At 44.6% G+C, this 21,521-nt stretch overlaps 1 protein-coding gene across 2 annotated transcripts in view; it reads left to right on the top strand.

Moving 5' to 3' along the window:
- The first annotated feature begins 7,052 nt into the window (after positions 1-7,052).
- The window catches only part of mgat3b (beta-1,4-mannosyl-glycoprotein 4-beta-N-acetylglucosaminyltransferase b), a 45,484-nt gene continuing 31,015 nt past the window's right edge, over positions 7,053-21,521 (top strand). Inside the window, exons 1-2 of one of the 2 annotated variants that reach the window (XM_072463532.1) lie at positions 7,053-7,397; positions 13,735-14,142. In XM_072463532.1, the coding sequence (XP_072319633.1) occupies positions 13,741-14,142 (402 nt within the window). In that variant the 5' untranslated portion in view covers positions 7,053-7,397; positions 13,735-13,740. Of the gene's footprint in view, positions 7,398-13,734; positions 14,143-21,521 lie in introns of those variants that run through there. The other variant, XM_072463533.1, reaches the window with a different exon arrangement.

The following is a 21,521-nucleotide window of genomic DNA, read 5'->3' as shown; positions in this document are numbered from 1 at the left end:
TCCAAAGTCAATAACATTTTTCAATTTCCAAATCTAGTGTAATTGTCATTTTTTCCATTTGTCTACTGTCTGCCACGATGTCAGTCCAGTCCTTAATCATTGGTGTGGTCCGTGTCATACATTTCTTTGTGATGGCCTTTTTTCCTGCCACCTGAAGTATATGCCAGAGGTATCCGTTGATTGTGTCCATGGCAGGAATTCTGAGGCCCAAATACATTGTCCTAAAATTAAGTGGGATGGCAATGTCAAAAACTGTCTACAGGGCATTAATTACTTTCAGTCCAATAACACAGAAAGACTGGACAGTCCCAAAACACATGGTAGTGGTTTGGCTGTCACAGTTTCTCCAACAGTCTGCATTTCCCTGTGAGTAATGGGCACTTTGACATGGTGTTATAAAGAAACCACGTACATATACTTTCCCATTCATCATCAGCCAGAACAAAGTGACCCTCTCTTTCCCATTGACCCTTAATGAGAATAATCAGTAGAGATGTGCCCCAAGTTGTTAATACATTTGTATAATTTAGATATTAATCCCTTTGAAAGTTCAGATTTATAAGCTTTAATAAATGCTTCAGACAAAAAGCTATGATGGTCATCATTCCTTTAAATGTTGTTGTTGTTGTTGTTTTATGGTGGTTGTTGTTGTTGTTGTTGTTGTTGTTGTTGTTGTTGTTGTTGTTGTTTTATGGCGGTTGGCATCCAATTGTTGCATTACCGCCAGACTTTATTCCTCAGACTTTTCGTAGTCCTCAGACTCTGTCGTAGTCCGTAAAAGTACTCCTTCCATTGCTTTGGTGTTACAAAGCCCATGAGGTCATGATATGTCTTTGTGACTAGAATAGTTGTTGTTGTTTCAGAGACCAACCGGGAGAGACGGGAGATGGCGGAGGAGAGTGGATCGGGGATGGAAGACGTTCTGGACGGCGTGGAGGAGAAGTCTTTTCTGCCTGCACGTGCCCGGAAACGTAAAAAGTCCCTTAGCTCGTCCGAGGGTTCTGGGAATGAGCAGCAGGATGAGGCTGAAGCTATTGATGTCCGGGGTGAGAGCAGAGACTGTAAGGTGATCATAAAGCTTGCACAGGATAGTGCATCCTTTAAGGAGTGGAATTCAGTGGCATTGTCAAAGAGCCTAACTGTAGCTGTGGGAGTGATCAAGAGTGCGAGTGTCCTTAGAGATGGCTCGCTGCTGGTCGTGTGCAAGGACGCGGCTCAACAACGGAAGGCGATTGGAACTAAACGTCTGGGTGGAAAGGACATTCTTGTGTCTGATGCTGAAAGAAACACGGTCAGAGGAGTTATCGTAGGTGTCCCTACGGCGACGTCTGTGGGTGAAGTTAAGGAGAATTTGACGGGAGTTACGGTGGTGGACGCTAGGCGTTTGAAGGTGACCCGGTTTGGGGTAAGATGTGACAGCTTGTCGGTAATGGTAACACTTGAAGGGAGGTGCCTGCCTAGTAAGGTGTTCATTGGGTACATGTGCTATAGCGTCAGGCCATATGTTCCGCCGCCCCTGCGTTGCTTTAAGTGCCAGCGCTTTGGGCATATTGCAGCGGTCTGTAGAGGGAGGCAAAGGTGTGGTAAATGTGCTGGAGATCATGAGTATGGGAAGTGTGACGTGGGTGCAAAACTGAAGTGCTGTAACTGTGGGGAAGAACATAGCTCTGCCTACGGGGGATGCAGGTTTAGCAAAAGAGCTGCTGAGGTGCATAAAATAAAGGTCTCTCAAGGTATATCCTATGCAGATGCAGTCAAGAAAGTTTCAAGTAACGAGTTTAGAGTAAATACAGAGAGAGGAGCCAGCGCTGCTCCCAGCCAGGGCGAAATGAGAGAGGCCAGCGTGGCTCCCAAGAAGTGTGAAGGTTTCAAGAGTGGAGGTCCCAAGTGTGCAGGTTCCAGAATTAATGAGAATACCCTGGTTGTGGATAGAGAGGATTTTGTACTCTTTATGGTGGATGTTGTAAACTGTGCTGCTCAGACTCAAAGCAGAACTGAAAGGATCAGGATCATTGCTAAAGCTGCAGGGAGATTCCTTGGAACAAAGGAGCTTGATTGGGCAGATATAGAAAACAGGCTAAAGGCGCTAAATGGGAGTCGGAGTGATGGGGGTCTGCTTGTGGGGAGTCAGAGTGATCAGAGTGACGAGATGGGGGTGGGGGTGGTCTCCTGTCCTCGCCCAGTCTCGTAGACGCACGGCTACCAAGCAGCGACATCAGTGGACATATTAAAGCCTATAGAATGAAGCCTGAAGAATAACGCTGTACGGTGGAAGCACCGAACGTCAAAGAAGGAGAGGAAGATGAAGAAGAGTCTCCCTGGAATAAAGCCGGTTGGTCTCTGAAACAACAAGGACTACGACAAAGTCTGAGGAATAAAGTCTGGCGGTAATGCAACACTTGGATGCCAACTGCCATAAAACAACAACAACAACAACAACAACAACAACAACAACTATTCTAGTCACAAAGACATATCATGACCTCATGGGCTTTGTAACACCAAAGCAATGGAAGGAGTACTTTTACGGACTACGACAGAGTCTGAGGACTACGACAAAGTCTGAGGAATAAAGTCTGGCGGTAATGCAACACTTGGATGCCAACCGCCATAAAACAACAACAACAACAACAACAACAACCGGCTTTAGTTTAGTTAGTAACATCAGTGGAAATATTAAAGCCTATAGAATGAAGCCTAAAGAATAAAGCTGTACGGTGGAAGCACCGAACGTCAAAGAAGGAGAGGAAGATGAAGAAGAGTCTCCCTGGAATAAAGCCGGTTGGTCTCTGAAACAACAACAACTATTCTAGTCACAAAGACATATCATGACCTCATGGGCTTTGTAACACCAAAGCAATGGAAGGAGTACTTTTACGGACTACGACAGTCTGAGGACTACGAAAAGTCTGAGGAATAAAGTCTGGCGGTAATGCAACAATTGGATGCCAACCGCCATAAAAAACAACAACAACAACAACAATAGAGTTGGGGTGTGTTGAAGAACGTGCCGAGGATGAGGAGGAAGAGGATGTTCTAACGTGCTTTGAACTCATGGGCTTTGAAACACCAAAGTAATGGAAGAAGAACTTCTAAAGAATACAACAACAACAACAACAACAACAACAACAGTCTGAGGACTACGAAAAGTCTGAGGAATAAAGTCTGGCGGTAATGCAACAATGACGGACTACGACAGAGTCTGCATCTCATGACTTCTTGGGCTTTGTCAAAGCACTGGAAGACAAAACTATGAGGAGACCTTGCTCAACACCCGGTCTGGAGAGACGGGAGATGGCGGAGGAGAGTGGATCGGGGATGGAAGACGTTCTGGACGGCGTGGAGGAGCAGCCTTTTCTGCCTGCACGTGCCCGGAAACGTAAAAAGTCCCTTAGCTCGTCCGAGGGTTCTGGGAATGAGCAGCAGGATGAGGCTGAAGCTATTGATGTCCGGGGTGAGAGCAGAGACTGTAAGGTGATCATAAAGCTTGCACAGGATAGTGCATCCTTTAAGGAGTGGAATTCAGTGGCATTGTCAAAGAGCCTAACTGTAGCTGTGGGAGTGATCAAGAGTGCGAGTGTCCTTAGAGATGGCTCGCTGCTGGTCGTGTGCAAGGACGCGGCTCAGCAACGGAAGGCGATTGGAACTAAACGTCTGGGTGGAAAGGACATTCTTGTGTCTAATGCTGAAAGAAACACGGTCAGAGGAGTTATCATAGGTGTCCCTACGGCGACGTCTGTGGATGAAGTTAAGGAGAATTTGACGGGAGTTACTGTGGTGGACGCTAGGCGTTTGAAGGTGACCCGGTTTGGGGTAAGATGTGACAGCTTGTCGGTAATGGTAACACTTGAAGGGAGGTGCCTGCCTAGTAAGGTGTTCATTGGGTACATGTGCTATAGCGTCAGGCCATATGTTCCGCCGCCCCTGCGTTGCTTTAAGTGCCAGCGCTTTGGGCATATTGCAGCGGTCTGTAGAGGGAGGCAAAGGTGTGGTAAATGTGCAGGAGATCATGAGTATGGGAAGTGTGACGTGGGTGCAAAACTGAAGTGCTGTAACTGTGGGGAAGAACATAGCTCTGCCTACGGGGGATGCAGGTTTAGCAAAAGAGCTGCTGAGGTGCAGAAAATAAAGGTCTCTCAAGGTATATCCTATGCAGATGCAGTCAAGAAAGTTTCAAGTAACGAGTTTAGAGTAAATACAGAGAGAGGAGCCAGCGCTGCTCCCAGCCAGGGCGAAATGAGAGAGGCCAGCGTGGCTCCCAAGAAGTGTGAAGGTTTCAAGAGTGGAGGTCCCATGTGTGCAGGTTCCAGAATTAATGAGAATACCCTGGTTGTGGATAGAGAGGATTTTGTACTCTTTATGGTGGATGTTGTAAACTGTGCTGCTCAGACTCAAAGCAGAACTGAAAGGATCAGGATCATTGCTAAAGCTGCAGGGAGATTCCTTGGAACAAAGGAGCTTGATTGGGCAGATATAGAAAACAGGCTAAAGGCGCTAAATGGGAGTCGGAGTGATGGGGGTCTGCTTGTGGGGAGTCAGAGTGATCAGAGTGACGAGATGGGGGTGGGGGTGGTCTCCTGTCCTCGCCCAGTCTCGTAGACGCACGGCTACCAAGCGGCGACATCAGTGGACATATTAAAGCCTATAGAATGAAGCCTGAAGAATAAAGCTGTACGGTGGAAGCACCGAACGTCAAAGAAGGAGAGGAAGATGAAGAAGAGTCTCCCTGGAATAAAGCCGGTCACAAAGACATATCATGACCTCATGGGCTTTGTAACACCAAAGCAATGGAAGGAGTACTTTTACGGACTACGACAGAGTCTGAGGACTACGACGACAGAGTCTGAGGACTACGACAAAGTCTGAGGAATAAAGTCTGGCGGTAATGCAACACTTGGATGCCAACCGCCATAAAACAACAACAACAACAACAACAACAACAGACAGGACTACAAAACTGTGAGGAGACCTTGCTCAACACCCGGTCTGGAGAGACGGGAGATGGCGGAGGAGAGTGGATCGGGGATGGAAGACGTTCTGGACGGCGTGGAGGAGCCGCCTTTTCTGCCTGCACGTGCCCGGAAACATAAAAAGTCCCTTAGCTCGTCCGAGGGTTCTGGGAATGAGCAGCAGGATGAGGCTGAAGCTATTGATGTCCGGGGTGAGAGCAGAGACTGTAAGGTGATCATAAAGCTTGCACAGGATAGTGCATCCTTTAAGGAGTGGAATTCAGTGGCATTGTCAAAGAGCCTAACTGTAGCTGTGGGAGTGATCAAGAGTGCGAGTGTCCTTAGAGATGGCTCGCTGCTGGTCGTGTGCAAGGACGCGGCTCAGCAATGGAAGGCGATTGGAACTAAACGTCTGGGTGGAAAGGACATTCTTGTGTCTAATGCTGAAAGAAACACGGTCAGAGGAGTTATCGTAGGTGTCCCTACGGCGACGTCTGTGGATGAAGTTAAGGAGAATTTGACTGGAGCTACGGTGGTGGACGCTAGGCGGTTGAAGGTGACCCGGTCTGGGGTAAGATGTGACAGCTTGTCGGTAATGGTAACACTTGAAGGGAGGTGCCTGCCTAGTAAGGTGTTCATTGGGTTCATGTGCCATGACGTTAGGCCATATGTTCCACCGCCCCTGCGTTGCTTTAAGTGCCAGCGCTTTGGGCATATTGCAGCGGTCTGTAGAGGGAGGCAAAGGTGTGGTAAATGTGCAGGAGATCATGAGTATGGGAAGTGTGACGTGGGTGCAAAACTGAAGTGCTGTAACTGTGGGGAAGAACATAGCTCTGCCTACGGGGGATGCAGGTTTAGCAAAAGAGCTGCTGAGGTGCAGAAAATAAAGGTCTCTCAAGGTATATCCTATGCAGATGCAGTCAAGAAAGTTTCAAGTAACGAGTTTAGAGTAAATACAGAGAGGAGCCAGCGCTGCTCCCAGCCAGGGCGAAATGAGAAAGGCCAGCGTGGCTCCCAAGAAGTGTGAAGGTTTCAAGAGTGGAGGTCCCAAGTGTGCAGGTTCCAGAATTAATGAGAATACCCTGGTTGTGGATAGAGAGGATTTTGTACTCTTTATGGTGGATGTTGTAAACTGTGCTGCTCAGACTCAAAGCAGAACTGAAAGGATCAGGATCATTGCTAAAGCTGCAGGGAGATTCCTTGGAACAAAGGAGCTTGATTGGGCAGATATAGAAAACAGGCTAAAGGCGCTAAATGGGAGTCGGAGTGATGGGGGTCTGCTTGTGGGGAGTCAGAGTGATCAGAGTGACGAGATGTGTATTTTCACAATTGGCCAGCAGAGGCGCAATAAATGCCTTCACTTCCTCTTCCTCTTTTATTTTGATGGAACATTTCCTCTCGTGCGTGGTCTTAGCATTAGCGGTAGCATCAGTATTAGCGGCGGGTCTCTGTTGCTAGGTGACGGAGGTACAGGGAGGAGGGGGTTTAAAGAATAAAGTCGAAAGAATAAAGTCTAAATAATAAAGTCTAAGAGAATGCAGTGTCGGGGCAATAGCGATCAAAAGGCGGTCGTGCGGGTGGCGAGAGCCATCATCGCCGCTACCGCGGCTTTACTATTATTATTGCTATTGCTATTTCTAATTCTATTACTATTATTGGTCATTTGGTCGGGACAGTGCATGTGTAACATACATGATACACATTGTAGCCATGGGCTCAATGCCATCCATTGTCCCGCATTCAGCTCACAAATACACTCTCATTCAAACAGCAGCATACATGGACACTAGGCGGGGTGAGGGGAGTGTCTTGCCCAATGAAACAGCAATAGTGGCATTACACAGTGGTCTCCCATCCAGCACACCCCAGGCCAAGCCCCTGAGTCGGACACAGTGCTGTGCTTTAAATGTGAAATATCAGTGGAGGACCCATGATGAGTCCTGACCACTGCACGGCTGGAGCAGTGTGTGGCGCCCCCTGCAGGCGTGTGCCAGCGTCATATCTCTGCAGCAGCAGTTGAGGGGGTGGGTCGCTTCGGAGCTCCGCCTTTGGCTCCCCGCGTTTCCTTTCACCTTCTCCTTGCACAGAGCAGCGTCTGCAGGCCGTATCAGAGGACGTGAGAAAACAAGCCCAATCAAACTGTATTTAGTGTCTGGAATGTGTGGGCGGAAGAGCGTCGGCGAAGCTGCGGCAGAGAAGCGACGCGTCGAGCGCAGGGAGGCGGCTTTGGGCTTGTAAACAGAACAGGGACGAAGGCATCACTGAGCCGTGAGCCGCCCCTCCATCCTCGGATCCGCTCTCGAAGCAGCGATGCTCGTTCTTCTCGTGGTCAAACGCTAATCCGAGCCTCCGCCGCTCCGCTCCGCATCAGCGCCGCGGGCAGCTCTCTGCGGCGCGATGCCGTAGACGCAACATGAACTGAAGCTGTGGCACCGCGGGCTCCGATGGGTAAGACACTGTGGGGCAGCGCCGTGTGGGGCTGGGGAGGTCCGGCCTGTCACCCAGCAGCGGGATCAGTCGCAGGCCTGTGTCCGGCTGCGGTGCGGGTGTAGCGGAGCGGCCGCGGCGTCGCTGCAGCCCGCCTCGTCACGATGCGCGCGCGCCGGACATGACTGTTCGTTCACGGCGGGCCCTGGCCTTGGGTCGTGGGGCGGTTGTGGCGTGTGAAGTGTCCCGCTGCTGTTCTGAGTGGCTCCGAACAAGTGCAGCGCGCGCGGGTCAGCTCGGGTCAGCTCGGGTCAGCTCGCTCCAGGCGTCAGTAGGTCACGTCACTCTGCTCCGTGTAATAACGGAGCACTGAGCGCGGCTGGAGGGCGTCGTGTGACTCCCAGAAGCATTGTTTGTAGCATTAAATCATTTGGCCACGGGGAACAGCCCACTGAGTTGTCCCGGGTCCCGCTGAGATGGTCCCGTCCCCGCTGAGGGTCCTGAGAGCAGCCGGTCTCTTCAGGACAGAGATCACGAGGCTTTTACTTCATGTCTGAGTGACAGAAAGTAGTGGTGTATATTCAGGACTCATGGGCTATTCTCCAATGAAAACTTTTAAACAGTTGTGTTGTTTCACCATAACTTCCTGACTTGTGGTGGACAAATGCAGTGCTGAAAGAGTTCAGAATATATTACTCAAGTAAAAGTCCAGTTACATGGCTAACAATGTTCTCAATTACCAGTACATGTACTTTTGTGTACAATTATGCTTCAAAAATAATGGTACAAGTAACTTTAAAGTATAATCTCTTGTATAATTTAGTGCCATCTTTTGTAGAGCTGCAACTATGAATTGACTAATCGAGTCAACTATAAAAAATAATAATAATTGTAATTAAATAAAAAATAATATAGAATTTAATTAACAATACATTTTACAATACGTTATATATTTACTTGTGCATTAAAGTCTTAACATGCTGCCACTGATTATCCATCTGCAACTCGCTCTCTGCTGTAAGATCTTTTTTATTAAAAATAAATAAATCATTTTTAAGCGTAGAGAATGAATGTAACGAGAAGTGAAGATCTGCACTTTCACAGTGACCAGAACTAGCCAGGTGCTATCGTGAAAAGGGCCTGTCGAAAAATAATTGTCAGTTGCAGCCCTAATTTTTTGTGTAAAACTTGATTAATTAATTTATTCTACTTATTCTTACTCGCCCAATCTTTCCCCTCTCTGCTACAGATCGGCACATACATTGTTTTGTCACTGCTGGTTGAGCGGGAATACCGTTCACTTAAAGCAAGGGTATCCAACTTTTTTTTCTCATGATTATTAAATTCTGTTCCATAGAAAGTGTATTGTATTGCAGAACTTTGTGAACAAATCAGACCACTAGTCACTAGCAAAGTCGAGGCGCCGACACGTGTCAAGCTCCGGAGGTGACGCTGTGTCGAGCTGTGTCACTGTATGAGGCTTTAAGAAAAGTCACATGACCAACACATCTAGTGCTGAAGCTGCAGCGCGAGGCTCAAGCATGGAGGGCTCAAGTCTGTTGTGGTTCACTGGTGACATTTGCCTGTTCCTCTTTGAGAGATAATGGTGATATTTCACAAGAACAATCTCTTCACGCCCTATTTTACTATTTTCAGAGTCACTTCTCATATTACAGCCTACTTTATTGTACTATAGGCTGTTATTTGTTTGAATTACTAAGATTGAGTTACCTCTTATTGGTTGTGTGTTGCTAATGTGTATCTACAACTGTAAAAGGAACAGTGCAGCTGCATAGACTATTCTGTCATTCAATCCAAACTCCTGGTCAGGCTGGTGGTTCCTCTCGGAGCACTTGATGCCCTACGCACTGTGAGTTATATTGTAATGGGACACTGCTCAGTGTCAGCGTACATAAGGCATATACACACCCTCTTCAATTTGGTGGCATTAGCTTCACTGTGAAAGACAATTGAATAACTAAAACAAGCGAAAACAGAGACAATTATTCAAAGTAAGAGTTTGTCTCTTCTGCACACCCTTAGACAATAATGCTTCAGAGTCATGAGTCAGATGCCAGAAACAAATGTGTCATGCAAAAATGTTTTAGTCCTGCTTTAGACCTGTTTTAGTCCTGCAGTTATTTGTTTTTATTTAATTTGTGCACACTTACAATTTTTTGTCTGACTTGTTTTGTACTCTGTGCAGCACTTTGGAGACTTTGTGTTGATAAATGTGCTGTACAAATAAAGTTGAATTGGATTGGATATTAACAAACCAGGATCAAACATATGCAATACTCATATAATCTTGTTAATCTTTAGCTCGTCCGAAGTAAATGTTTACTCCACCACTTATGCTGGCTCTGTACAGCTTGTGTTCAGCTTGTGTACCGCTTGTGTACAGCTTGTGTACAGCTTGTGTTCAGCTTGTGTACAGCTTGTGTACCGCTTGTGTACCGCTTGTGTACAGCTTGTGTACAGCTTGTGTACCGCTTGTGTTCAGCTTGTGTACCGCTTGTGTACCGCTTGTGTACCGCTTGTGTACCGCTTGTGTTCAGCTTGTGTACAGCTTGTGTACCGCTTGTGTACCGCTTGTGTACAGCTTGTGTACAGCTTGTGTACAGCTTGTGTACAGCTTGTGTACAGCTTGTGTACCGCTTGTGTACCGCTTGTGTACAGCTTGTGTACAGCTTGTGTACAGCTTGTGTACAGCTTGTGTACCGCTTGTGTACAGCTTGTGTACCGCTTGTGTACAGCTTGTGTACAGCTTGTGTACAGCTTGTGTACAGCTTGTGTACAGCTTGTGTACCGCTTGTGTACAGCTTGTGTACAGCTTGTGTACAGCTTGTGTACCGCTTGTGTACAGCTTGTGTACAGCTTGTGTTCAGCTTGTGTTCAGCTTGTGTTCAGCTTGTGTACAGCTTGTGTACCGCTTGTGTACAGCTTGTGTACAGCTTGTGTACAGCTTGTGTACAGCTTGTGTACAGCTTGTGTACAGCTTGTGTACCGCTTGTGTACAGCTTGTGTACCGCTTGTGTACAGCTTGTGTACAGCTTGTGGGCGGAACATAATAACATTTTTGTTTATCTTTAGACGCTCTATGTATCTACCTGGTTTTGCCCATTCTACCATGAAGAAATAAACTCCGCCCCTTTCATTGTCTTTATGTATTTGGATTTTCAAGAGGGTGCCACTGAGCTCTTTTTCAAACATGTTTTTTATACATTCTTGGCGACTTTATATTACTTAAATTTGACTGGAGCTTTAATTTTGTGCAAATGTTCTCTTTAGCTGTTTTTTCTGCTTGATGTCTATGTCAAACAGATTTATGAACGTCTAAAATACATTTTAAGGGGGGCACCAGTGAGCCATACTAAAAGATTGGGCATTCATTAGAATATCATTACCTCCAGATCACATTTGTGCCTGTGTGCTCCATTGGGTCTGTTCAAATGTTTGTAATAAAAGCTATAGAATTTTTGGAATTTAAAAAGAAATTGCCATCTTGTTGAAAAGTTGCCATGGCTATGCCATGGCAACTTCATGATTCTTTTTTGCTCATATGTTTTGCCCGTTTTGACTTAGTATGAAGTGTTTTTGATGAAAACTGTTGGAAGAGATGTTGATGAAGTGGTTAATTCAGACCTGTAGGTTTTATTGTGGGGTCAAAGTATAATTTGTGACACATCCTGACATGACCTATTTTTCATGCCAAGTGCTCCCATTGCAATGCCGTCTTTAAATATCTTCTTTCAAAATTAGAGCACACTGAACTTTGTATCAAATATTTATTGAGCTTTATTTAACCAGGAAAGTCCCACTGAGATGTAGGGGCTCTTTTTTAATTTTTAAATTGGACAACAGGCAAACTCCACATCTTCGTGCTGCGCTACTGTTTGGCCTGAATTACTTGTTGTTGACTACCTGAGTATTGTGTTTTCTCACAGTTACAGCAGGACCCTCTCCTCCCTAATGTTCATTACAGTTGTAATACGTTTTACAGTCTCGTGAATGCTTTACAGTCTCGTAAACGCGTTACGGGCCCGTATACGCGTTACGGGCCCGTATACGCGTTACGGGCCCGTATACGCGTTACGGGCCCGTATACGCGTTACGGGCTCGTATACGCGTTACGGGCTCGTACACGCGTTACAACATATAACAACATATAAACACCTGTTAATGCAATAGGTGCTAGCTAAAACATTTAGTCAAACTAAACATTTTAGAAATAATCACAAAGTATTTAACATTAGGTCACTTCTAATTGTGGACAAAGATTTTGCAGAAATATGAGCAGAGAATGTTTGTATTCCACTCGGCCGTGGCTTGATTTAGATGAATGAATACAAGTCTCATTGGGCATTTTGTTATACAATACACTGAACCTAAAATGCCTGCTTTTATATTTTATCTCTTTCTTTACAGTGATTATGTGCACAAGTTTATCTTGAACTGCTGCCATGGGGGATCTTATGCCACCACACCCCAAATCCAATTTTATGAAAATAACTCTTTGTACAGAGCAATATCCATTTGGAACTACATTCCTGATCAAATTCATTTTTTTTTGTAACGCCCAAAATCACAACAGCAATTCCTTCAAAGGGCAACAGTGAAAAGCAGATTAAACCATGTTCATAGGAAATTAGCAAATTGATAATGTCCCAGCATCCCCTGTCTTCAGACCCTCCTTCTAACCAAGGAAAAACTACAAAACCATTTGGCAAAAAGTAACCTCAGGGAGAACAACAGCAAAAAAAAGGAAGCACAGACTCGGATGCTGACTGGTCCATCACCAGATGGATGAGATCCGCCCTGAGTACCTAAAGTATCTGGATGTTGTAGGACTATCTTGGTTGACACGTCTCTGCAACATCGCGTGGCGGTCAGGGACCGTGCCTCTGGACTGGCAGACCGGGGTGGTGGTCCCTCTGTTCAAGAAGGGGGACCGGAGGGTGTGTTCCAACTACAGAGGGATCACACTCCTCAAACTCCCGGGTAAGGTCTATTCCAAGGTACTGGAGAGGAGAATCCGACCGATAGTCGAACCTCGGATTCAGGAGGAGCAGAGTGGTTTTCGTCCCGGTCGTGGAACACTGGACCAGCTCTATACCCTCCATCGGGTGCTCGAGGGTTCATGGGAGTTTGCCCAACCAGTCCACATGTGCTTTTGTGGATCTGGAGAGGGCTTTTGACCGTGTCCCTCTGAGTGTCCTTTGGGGGGTGCTCCGGGAGTACGGGGTCCGGGGCCCTTTGCTCAGGGCTGTCCGGTCCCTGTATGACCGGAGCAGGAGCTGTGTTTGCATTGCCGGCAGTAAGTCAGACCTGTTCCCAGTGCATGTTGGACTCCGCCAGGGCTGCCCTTTGTCACCGGTTCTGTTCATTGTTTTGATGGACAGAATTTTGAGGCGCAGTCAGGGGTCGGAGGGTGTCCTGTTTGGGGACCACAGGATCTCATCTCTGCTGTTTGCAGATGATGTTGTCCTGATGGCTCCATCAAACCCGGACCTGCAACATGCACTGAGACGGTTTGCAGCCGAGTGTGAAGCGACTGGGACGAGAATCAGCACCTCCAAATCCGAGGACATGGTTCTCGACCGGAAAAAGGTGGCTTGCCCTCTTCAGGTGGGTGGGGAGTCCTTGCCCCAAGTGGAGGAGTTCAAGTATCTCGGGGTCTTGTTCACGAGTGAGGGAAGGATGGAGCGTGAGATTGACAGGCAGACTTTTGTGGTGAAGAATGAGCCCAGTCGAAAGACAAAGCTCTCTATTCACCAGTAAATCTACGTTGCTACACTCACCTATGGTCATGAGCTTTGGGTAATTTGGGTAACGAAAGGACAAGATCACGGAGAAATGCGGTCGAAATGAGTTTCCTCCACAGGGTGGCTGGGTTCTCCCTTGGAGATGGGGTAAGGAGTTCCGCCACACGGGAGGAGTTTGGAGTAGGAGTCCACGTCAAGAAGAGCCAGCTCAGGTGGCTTGGGCATCTGTTCCTGATGCTGTCTGGGCGCCTCCCCGGGTGAGGTGTTTCAGGCATGACCCACCGGGAAGAGATGCTGGGGAAGACCCAGGACACGCTGGGACCATGTCTCTCGGCTGGCCTGGGAACGCCCCGGGATCCCCCCGAAGGATTTGGAGGGAGTCCGGGAGTCACTGCTTAGACTCCTGCCCCCGCGACCCGGCCCCGGATAAGCAGAAGAAGATGGATGGGATCCATTTAAATAAACAATTAACAAATATATTTGGATTTGCTTTTTGATTTGATCACTACTCATTGAGACAATATGAATATAGTGAATAGTGGAACTAAACGCTATCCCACTGACCTGCCTCCCCCTTGTGCCTTGTCCTGCAGGATAAGATGCGGCGGCACCGTGTGTTCCTGCTCTGCACCGTGGGGCTTTGTGTCATCTCCTTCCTTCACTATTACAAAGCCCTGCACTATGTGTCCCTGCGCGAGCTCACGGCCCCCTACCCCTTTAAGTCCTTCATCCTGAGCACCGGCTTCTTCTGGAGAGAGAGAGGGCTTGCTACCACGCCCCTCAGCCCCGCCTCTCCGGAAGAGCCCCCGCCAGTGCCCCAGCGTAACGAGCCCAGAGCGGAGGTCCAGCTGCAGGGCACAGCGCTGGGGATCATGGGCATGGCTGTGGGTGGAGCAGGTGAGGTGGCCAGTGTGGGGCTGGAGGTGAGGGTCAGGGAACAGCCCGCACCTCCACAGCCTTGGGAGAAGCCTGAGGAGGGCCAGGCCGGCGACACTCAAAAGGTAAGTGCTCCCCATCCAATCCCCTGAAAAGAAGATTTTGAATCAGAGACTTTTTCGTTCGAACAAAAATCAATAGATAAAGAGAAAAAGAAAAAAATGAAACCCAGTATAATATACTAAATGATATAGTCTATGGAAGTTACAATTTTACTGCGTGAATCTATCAATGTTGAATCAATGAAACCAGGGCTCTTTTCGAGGGTTTTCAACAAACCATGGAGTGAGATTTTGCCAAACCCAGTTAGGTATATTTAGGCTTGCAAATGTATTCGCGAAAGAAGACTACTATTGTGAAGGAAAATGTCCAGATTGAAAAAAAAAGATATATAAATGTTTGTTTTGCTCATTCACAAAACTAACCATTGGTTGTCAGGTCACAAAAGTAACAATCAATCTGAAAGCTTTTGTGAACATTCAGATTGTTCACAAAACAAGCAAACATCGGTTCAGTTGTTTTAGTCGATGTCAATGTTCTTTAGTTAGATTCCAAAAAGGTTATTTTTGTTCTGGCAGTTAATGGGGTTACTACGATGTTGATATGACAAAAAGAGCAGAAGAACATTGCTCTCAGTTCTGGGTTCTGGGTTCTGGGTTCTGAAGTTGATTCCAGTCCAATCTGGAGACTTCTTATTCCAAACCAAAAACAAGCCTGCATAACAATTACAAATATACAGCTAGCAAAGGTTTGTTTTCCATCTCAAATTGTTTTAGTAGCTACAGACTTAGTTTGTATCTCTAAGAAAATATAAAATAATGTATCATTGTTACATTTCACAATATCAGAGACATACATGCATGTTTGTAACTCAAAATGCCATTGTTGCACATGAAATTATTTTTTAACCATGTAATGACAATAACATTATTATTTTTATTATCTTGTTAACCATGTATTTCCAAATAATTTACTTTTAATCAAATTACGTTCACCTTTAAACGTATCCATTGAATCAATAAACCAAGTACGTTCAGCATTACTCTGCGTCAAAATGTGCATTTGAAATGCTGGATCTGGATATTGTCTATTATACTGACCAGTGTTTTTGGTCAATTGTAATAATTGACCAACCACTATGGAACAAAATAAAAGTGCAGTGACATATTGTCAATTTAAAGCTTGCTTTATAAAACCATAAATCAAGTAGAATACATTTTCACATGGGTGTTAAGTGATAGTTTAACACTCGCGATTAGCATTAGCTTAGTGTTAGCATGTTTAAGCGCGTTGTGACTCACCGAGAAGATATTTTAGCACGAGCATGGTAAAGACCACTGTCACAGCCCCTCTGCTTCACTTAAAATAACTTTTCTCAATTAGCATTTTAATATCATACCATATTTTAATCAATTCACATTAGTGTGCGCGCTAATCTCTTCACTCGGTAACATCAAGGGTCATCAACGCGTTTTTGTTCATATTCTAAAGAGTGCGTTTTAACAGCTCTTCTGCTTCATTCAGTCGTGTTGTGTCCAGTTAAAGACCTGTCGCTGTTGTTTTTCCAGCTCTCGCAATGCATTGTGGTCTATATTGAATGGTCTTGTGACCATCGCTGGACACTACTTTTCATTGTGCATTGTGGGAAATTTGAAGCGCACACATTTTTCACTTTTTAAACATTCTGAATGCTAAAAGGGCCAACCCCCCCCCCCCCCCCCCCCCCCCCCCCCCCAAAAAAATGTGCTGAGAATAATGTCATTAATTAATGAGAAAAAATATTTTAAGGAGAGTTTTTCTTTCGCGAACCTGCCGGAGATTCTGAAGAAAAAACAAACATATTTTTCCTGTTTTCGCGGAATTTCCGCTGTTTATTTGGCCAAAACCTAAATAAAAATAAAAATGTATTCTGCACCAGCATCTCCGACCTCCGACCATTTCTGCACAAACCCGAGTTAGTCAGAACGTCAGAGCTTTAAAACTTTAGCAACTCACAGCTTCCTAGATCCATGAGATCAACATGAAGGATGCGGGGTGGGCGTGGCTTTGGCTCGCATTCATTCAACTCGTGTTCGAACGAGGAAATGAAGAAAACGCGTCGTGACAGATTATATCAGAATCATTTTGTGGACATGTCCAGCTCGTGTGGAGTCATGCGCTCTCTTCAGATCGCATTGTAAGGACGCTACTTGTCCCGAACAAGTAGAAGAACACTTTGTGTTCCTGTCAAGACTCAATAAAGTTTATCAAAGCGACTTGTTTGGTCACGAGATGATTAATTTTCTGAGAAGTTGTCAGTCTGGGACTACTTTCTGTCTGATCATTGTGAGTTCCACCTTCCATTAAACACCATGATGTATGGATGATGCGTGTGCGTAAAACATATCGCTCTTTGGCTGTGCCAAACACGATCCGGGCGTCAGGAGGAGCTGAGGAGGCGCAGACTGCAGACAGATGTTTTGTGTTCTGTGTGTTTTACTGAGTTTGTCTAAGGAATGACAAAAGGTTAGAATTGGAGCATAAAACTTAAGTGCACACAATGAGCACGTGAGAAGAGTGACTGTGCGCAAACAACTTGGAGGAGCAGAGAATGTGTGAATATAACAGCGAGGCTGCTCCTCCTGTCTGCGGGCTCCTCCTCTTGTCTGCGGGCTCCTCCTCTTGTCTGCGGGCTCCTCCTCTTGTCTGCGGGCTCCTCCTCTTGTCTGCGGGCTCCTCCTCCTGTCTGCGGGCTCCTCCTCCTGTCTGCGGGCTCCTCCTCCTGTCTGCGGGCGGCTGTGGCACGGAGCACGGCTGCTGTTTGAGCCCATGATGCACTACAGCTGCACCATGGAGAAAGTAAAGGTTTATCCAACAGTTTGTGGATGATGCGTAACAGGAAAGCTGCTGCTAAATGCAGAGTCTTGTCTTGTAAACTACGACTTTTTTCTCGTTAATTAATGACTTTTTACTCATTAATTAATTACTTTTTTCTAGTTATTTAATGAGTTTATTGACGTTATTTAATGAGTTTATTGACGTTATTTAATGAGTTTATTGACGTTATTTAATGAGTTTATTGCCGTTAATTTACGACATGACTTGGACTTTTTTCTCATTAATTAATGACATTCTCGTAGTGCAGCACTTTTTTTTTTGGGTTGGCCCTCATACTCCGTCGTAGTGTATTGACTTGTCAGATCGGCTTCATAGCTTAATACACGGTACATACAAAACAGAACGCTGCCGCATCACCAGGCTTTTACTTGACTGTACCATTAAGCAACACTGAGGGGCGGAGCCCGTAGCATGCTGCTGAAAGTGAAACGTGTTTCGGCCTTTATTCTCTTTAAATTCTGAGATTTTTCTCATTATTTAACGAGAATAATGTAATTAATTAATGCCTTTATTCTTGTAGTGCCCCGCATTTTTTGAATAATAAGCCCTTATACTCCGTCATAGGAAAGCGCTTAAAATGGCATGAGCCGTAAATCTTGCCCTATGTAGGGAATAGTGTGGACATTCGGTTGCAGTCAACGTGACTGACAAAACAGGAAATCAATTATAAGATAAGATAAGATAAGATATTCCTTTATTGTCCCACATGGGGAAATTTCATTGGTGCAACGCAGGTAGATACAGAGGTAGATACAGAAGAACAGATCACTTATAGGAAGTCTGAAAAACACTTTCAGTAGAAGATCTCCTATAAATAAATAAAAACTCCCATAGACAAATAAATAAATAAATACATAAATACCATTGCATGTGATCACGACAGTAATTGCACATGAATATGTGTCACGACAGCACATAGATTGCACATGAATTTCACAGTAATTGCACATGAATTGCACATGAATTCCAACAGCAATTGCACATATGACAGAATTGCACATCAGTATTAGGTTAGGTCAGCGTCTTTGGGTCACTGAAAAGCGCTATATAAATAAAAGTTATTATTATTATTATTATTATTAGTATTGCGACGGGATAACGTGACGATCTCCGGGTAAGACGACTGTTCTCTGCAGTTTCATCAGTTCTTCCTTTGTGTAAACGCGGTACGGCGCCGGCCGGGGGGCGGGGCCGGAGCCGGGGGGCGGGGCCGGAGCCGGGGGGCGGGGCCAAAACACATCGCAACGACACGACGAAAACACTCAATCCAGCCGAATAAAGTCAAAACAAGTTAATTTAAAGCGATTCCAGTGCGTGTCCTGATCTTTCGTGAAGTTCCTCTTTCATATAAACAAATTATAGAGCGGATACAAACTTTCTCTTTCCAAAATACATTTTTTCCCAAAATAAAATCAGTATATTAATAAAAGGAGAGAAATAAAGCATGTTTTCACTGGGTTCAGGGTTCAGAATAAGCGGAATCGCATCGCAAAATGCGACGCAATTTCTCTCAAATGCAACGTGATGCCGTGCGCCGTAAACCAGCGTTGTAAATGAGGCCATCTGACTTTGTTCAACAACAAATTTTATTTGCAAGTTTTTGTTTTATTTAGAAAAAGTGTTAAAAAAGTTAATTTGTTAAGAGTTGTTTGTTTTTTTAAATAGAATATTTACAAATACATTTTTATATAAATGATCTTGTTACATCAATGGAAAATATTGATTGTTAGTCATTTTCGTGTTTTGCTATGCAACTTGCTATACACTCAAATTGCTATACACATTTAAATAAAATGAAGGGATTGTTTAGCAGAGCCCTGAGGTCACTTTAAACTGACAGAACAACATTGGGCTGTTCTGGTGGTGATTGTGAAACTAGTTTGAGGATGGTAGGGTGATTTCAATACAATGTTAACCGCTTGTCAAGCAATACGACGACTAATGGTTGTGAACATAGGGCTGTTGACCTCAAGAGAAAATAAGTTCTAGACTGACTAAAAAGGCGTTTTCTGGCAGCTCAGAGAATCCGCGCATTGTTGGCTTGTTGTTGCACATGTACATTGGAAGTGAGATTACAACGCCAGTGCCGATCCGTGGCAAAAAGAGGACAACGTGGGCGGGGCGGAATAAGGTCAATAAACAACAATGAGAAAATAAAAATAAAATACTTGATAGAAACTAGGGGTGTTCATGGTTAACCGCTTAACAAACTGGAGACATTATTATTAATTACACAATTGCTCAAATAGATGGCGCTCACGTGCCCTCATAAAATTGTGACGTCTCAATCTGAGTGAAAAAAAAACAAAATCTCATAAAGACTGGGCAAACATGTGTGGCATTTTAATCTTTATGGACTAATAATAATGATCAACTGGATTAGCTGTTTGCATCAACGTGACTCTTAAATAAAGTGTGTTTTATTCATAATCACAACAGTGCATCAAACGTATATTCAGCCGTGTTGTGCACAGTTCAAAGACTTTACTCCTGGAACACCGCATGGTCTAATTCTGACTCGCACAGTAAAAAAACAAAAAGCACTGACTTCGGTTACTATCGGTTAAAGAAAAAACATGTATCTTACAAGAAATCTATTTAAATGACCTAGAAAATCAATAGCTTTGAACAAAGTTTTGAACATAAAGATAAAGATGGCAGATTTATATTGGCTGAGGGACCTATTAGTAGAAGGATCTTTACTCTACTAAATGTGTTGCTCCACCAGGGCACTTACGATCTATACTAGAAAAGACTTTTTAATGTCCCCATTTACGTTACTGTCGAATTGGAGGGAAAACAAAACCACTCCTTGGAGGTTTAATGCTAGCCTGCTTAATGACCCTTTGTTTAAGAAAAAAAAAAAAACGACAACAATGGTGAAACATCTCCACCCATCCTCTGGCATGCTGCTAAAGGTGAAGGTGCATTATCTGCAGAACAGACTAAAGCTGGTGGAGGTTGAACACACCAAGAATAAGAGTCCTTAAGTGCTACAGGAAATTAAAGGAACTGTTAGTCCCTTTTTTTTAAAATATGCATGCTCACACTCACGCCTACCCTCCTGTTGTTTCCAAGAGGCAGCCTACCATCAAACCTCGTGCAGAAGCCTCGCTGCTACACGTGCGTTTGTTTATTAGGGCGACGGATCGCATCACATCTCTCGTCTCCGCAGATTTCCGTCTCTTCTGAGCTTCTTGTCACTTTGTACTGTTCACTGAAGGAATTCGCTTAACACACACCGGCATATCAACCACGCATGCGCAGCCAGGGAAACGTGCTGCTATCCTGGGAACGAGGCTGTGCAGTAGGACGCAGGAAATGAACTACTAGCTGTCCACGCCAGGAGGAAATGAGACTTTGATTGCTTGCCTAAAATCCTCCATTATTCCTTTAAGAAAGATAAGAGGCTAAATTAATGATCCAACCTCACAAAGAAACAATGGTATCATGAGAGTGGATCAAATTTTTCCAAAATACTACCTTGTAGATTTAGAAAACATCAAGCTGAAAGAGCCATTTTTAAAATACAAAATGGGCAGGATAATACAAATTTAATCAAACAGAACCAATTTAATCTTCATTTTAATTTCAGGCGATAAAGTTTACTCAGTCTCTCAGTTTACCTGTCATAACCGTAGAGCAAAATAAAAAAAATAGGAGCTGAAATAAGGGACATTAAAGAGTCCAGGGAGCGATGGGGCCACCTCGGAGTGGTATAAACAGAGTTGCTTATTTAGAGTAACGAGGAACATAACGCAAAACATAGTTTTATGCACCCATTTAATCTAGTACTAGTTACTTTTTCAAATCAGTAACACGTTAGCACTTCAATCCCAGAGCCAGGTTTGTTTCCCAGCTGCAGAGTAGAGCGTGTTGTGAGCGTGTGCACTGTGCCACGAGGGACTTTTCCTCACGCCAAAGAGAAATAAACTTTCAGATGCACGTTTTGAAAAGCTCCTTCTCCTTCGTTATAACCACTATTGTATCTGAGGAGTAAATGTAGGCAACAGTGATGTGGTGAGTTTGATTTAAATAAACTACAGACCTAAAACAAGCACGTTCTGTTCTGCGTCAGTGCTCTTGTCAATCCACCTATTAGATTTATAGATGTTTTCCATTGCTTGAGGACAAACCTACACGTGCGTATTGTATGGCATTGTATTGTGGTAAACTGTCAACATAAAAGATAAATAAAGCTCAGTTAAATGCATTTATTTGCTTGTTTATTTGATATTAAAAGAATAAAAGAAAAAGGTTCTCTTTACAATCAAGAGGGGTGAGACAGGGCTGTGCTTGGTCTCTTGTTTGCTTTATACTTGGAACCATTGGCCTAATATATTAGACAATCAGAATCAGTGGTGTTACAATTTATGGGATGGAAAATAAAATTGTTTGCTACTCGAATAAAACAAAATCTAAAAAGTAATCTGTTTCATGAAAATGTTTTTCAAGTAAAGTGGTTTCTTGCTCTGGAAGGTGATGTAGGGCAAACATACTTACCTTTATTCTGCCTTTTTATGTGGGCGTTTAGCATATTGACAGAATAATAATAATATTTTTTGGG

Source organism: Eucyclogobius newberryi, unplaced genomic scaffold, assembly GCF_026437365.1.
Source record: "Eucyclogobius newberryi isolate DKJ021-1_F unplaced genomic scaffold, fEucNew1.0.hap1 SCAF_4, whole genome shotgun sequence".
Taxonomy (NCBI): Eukaryota; Metazoa; Chordata; class Actinopteri; order Gobiiformes; family Gobiidae; genus Eucyclogobius; species Eucyclogobius newberryi.
The sequence above is the reverse complement of the archived record's forward strand: the minus strand, read 5'-3'. Positions and strand labels throughout refer to the sequence as shown.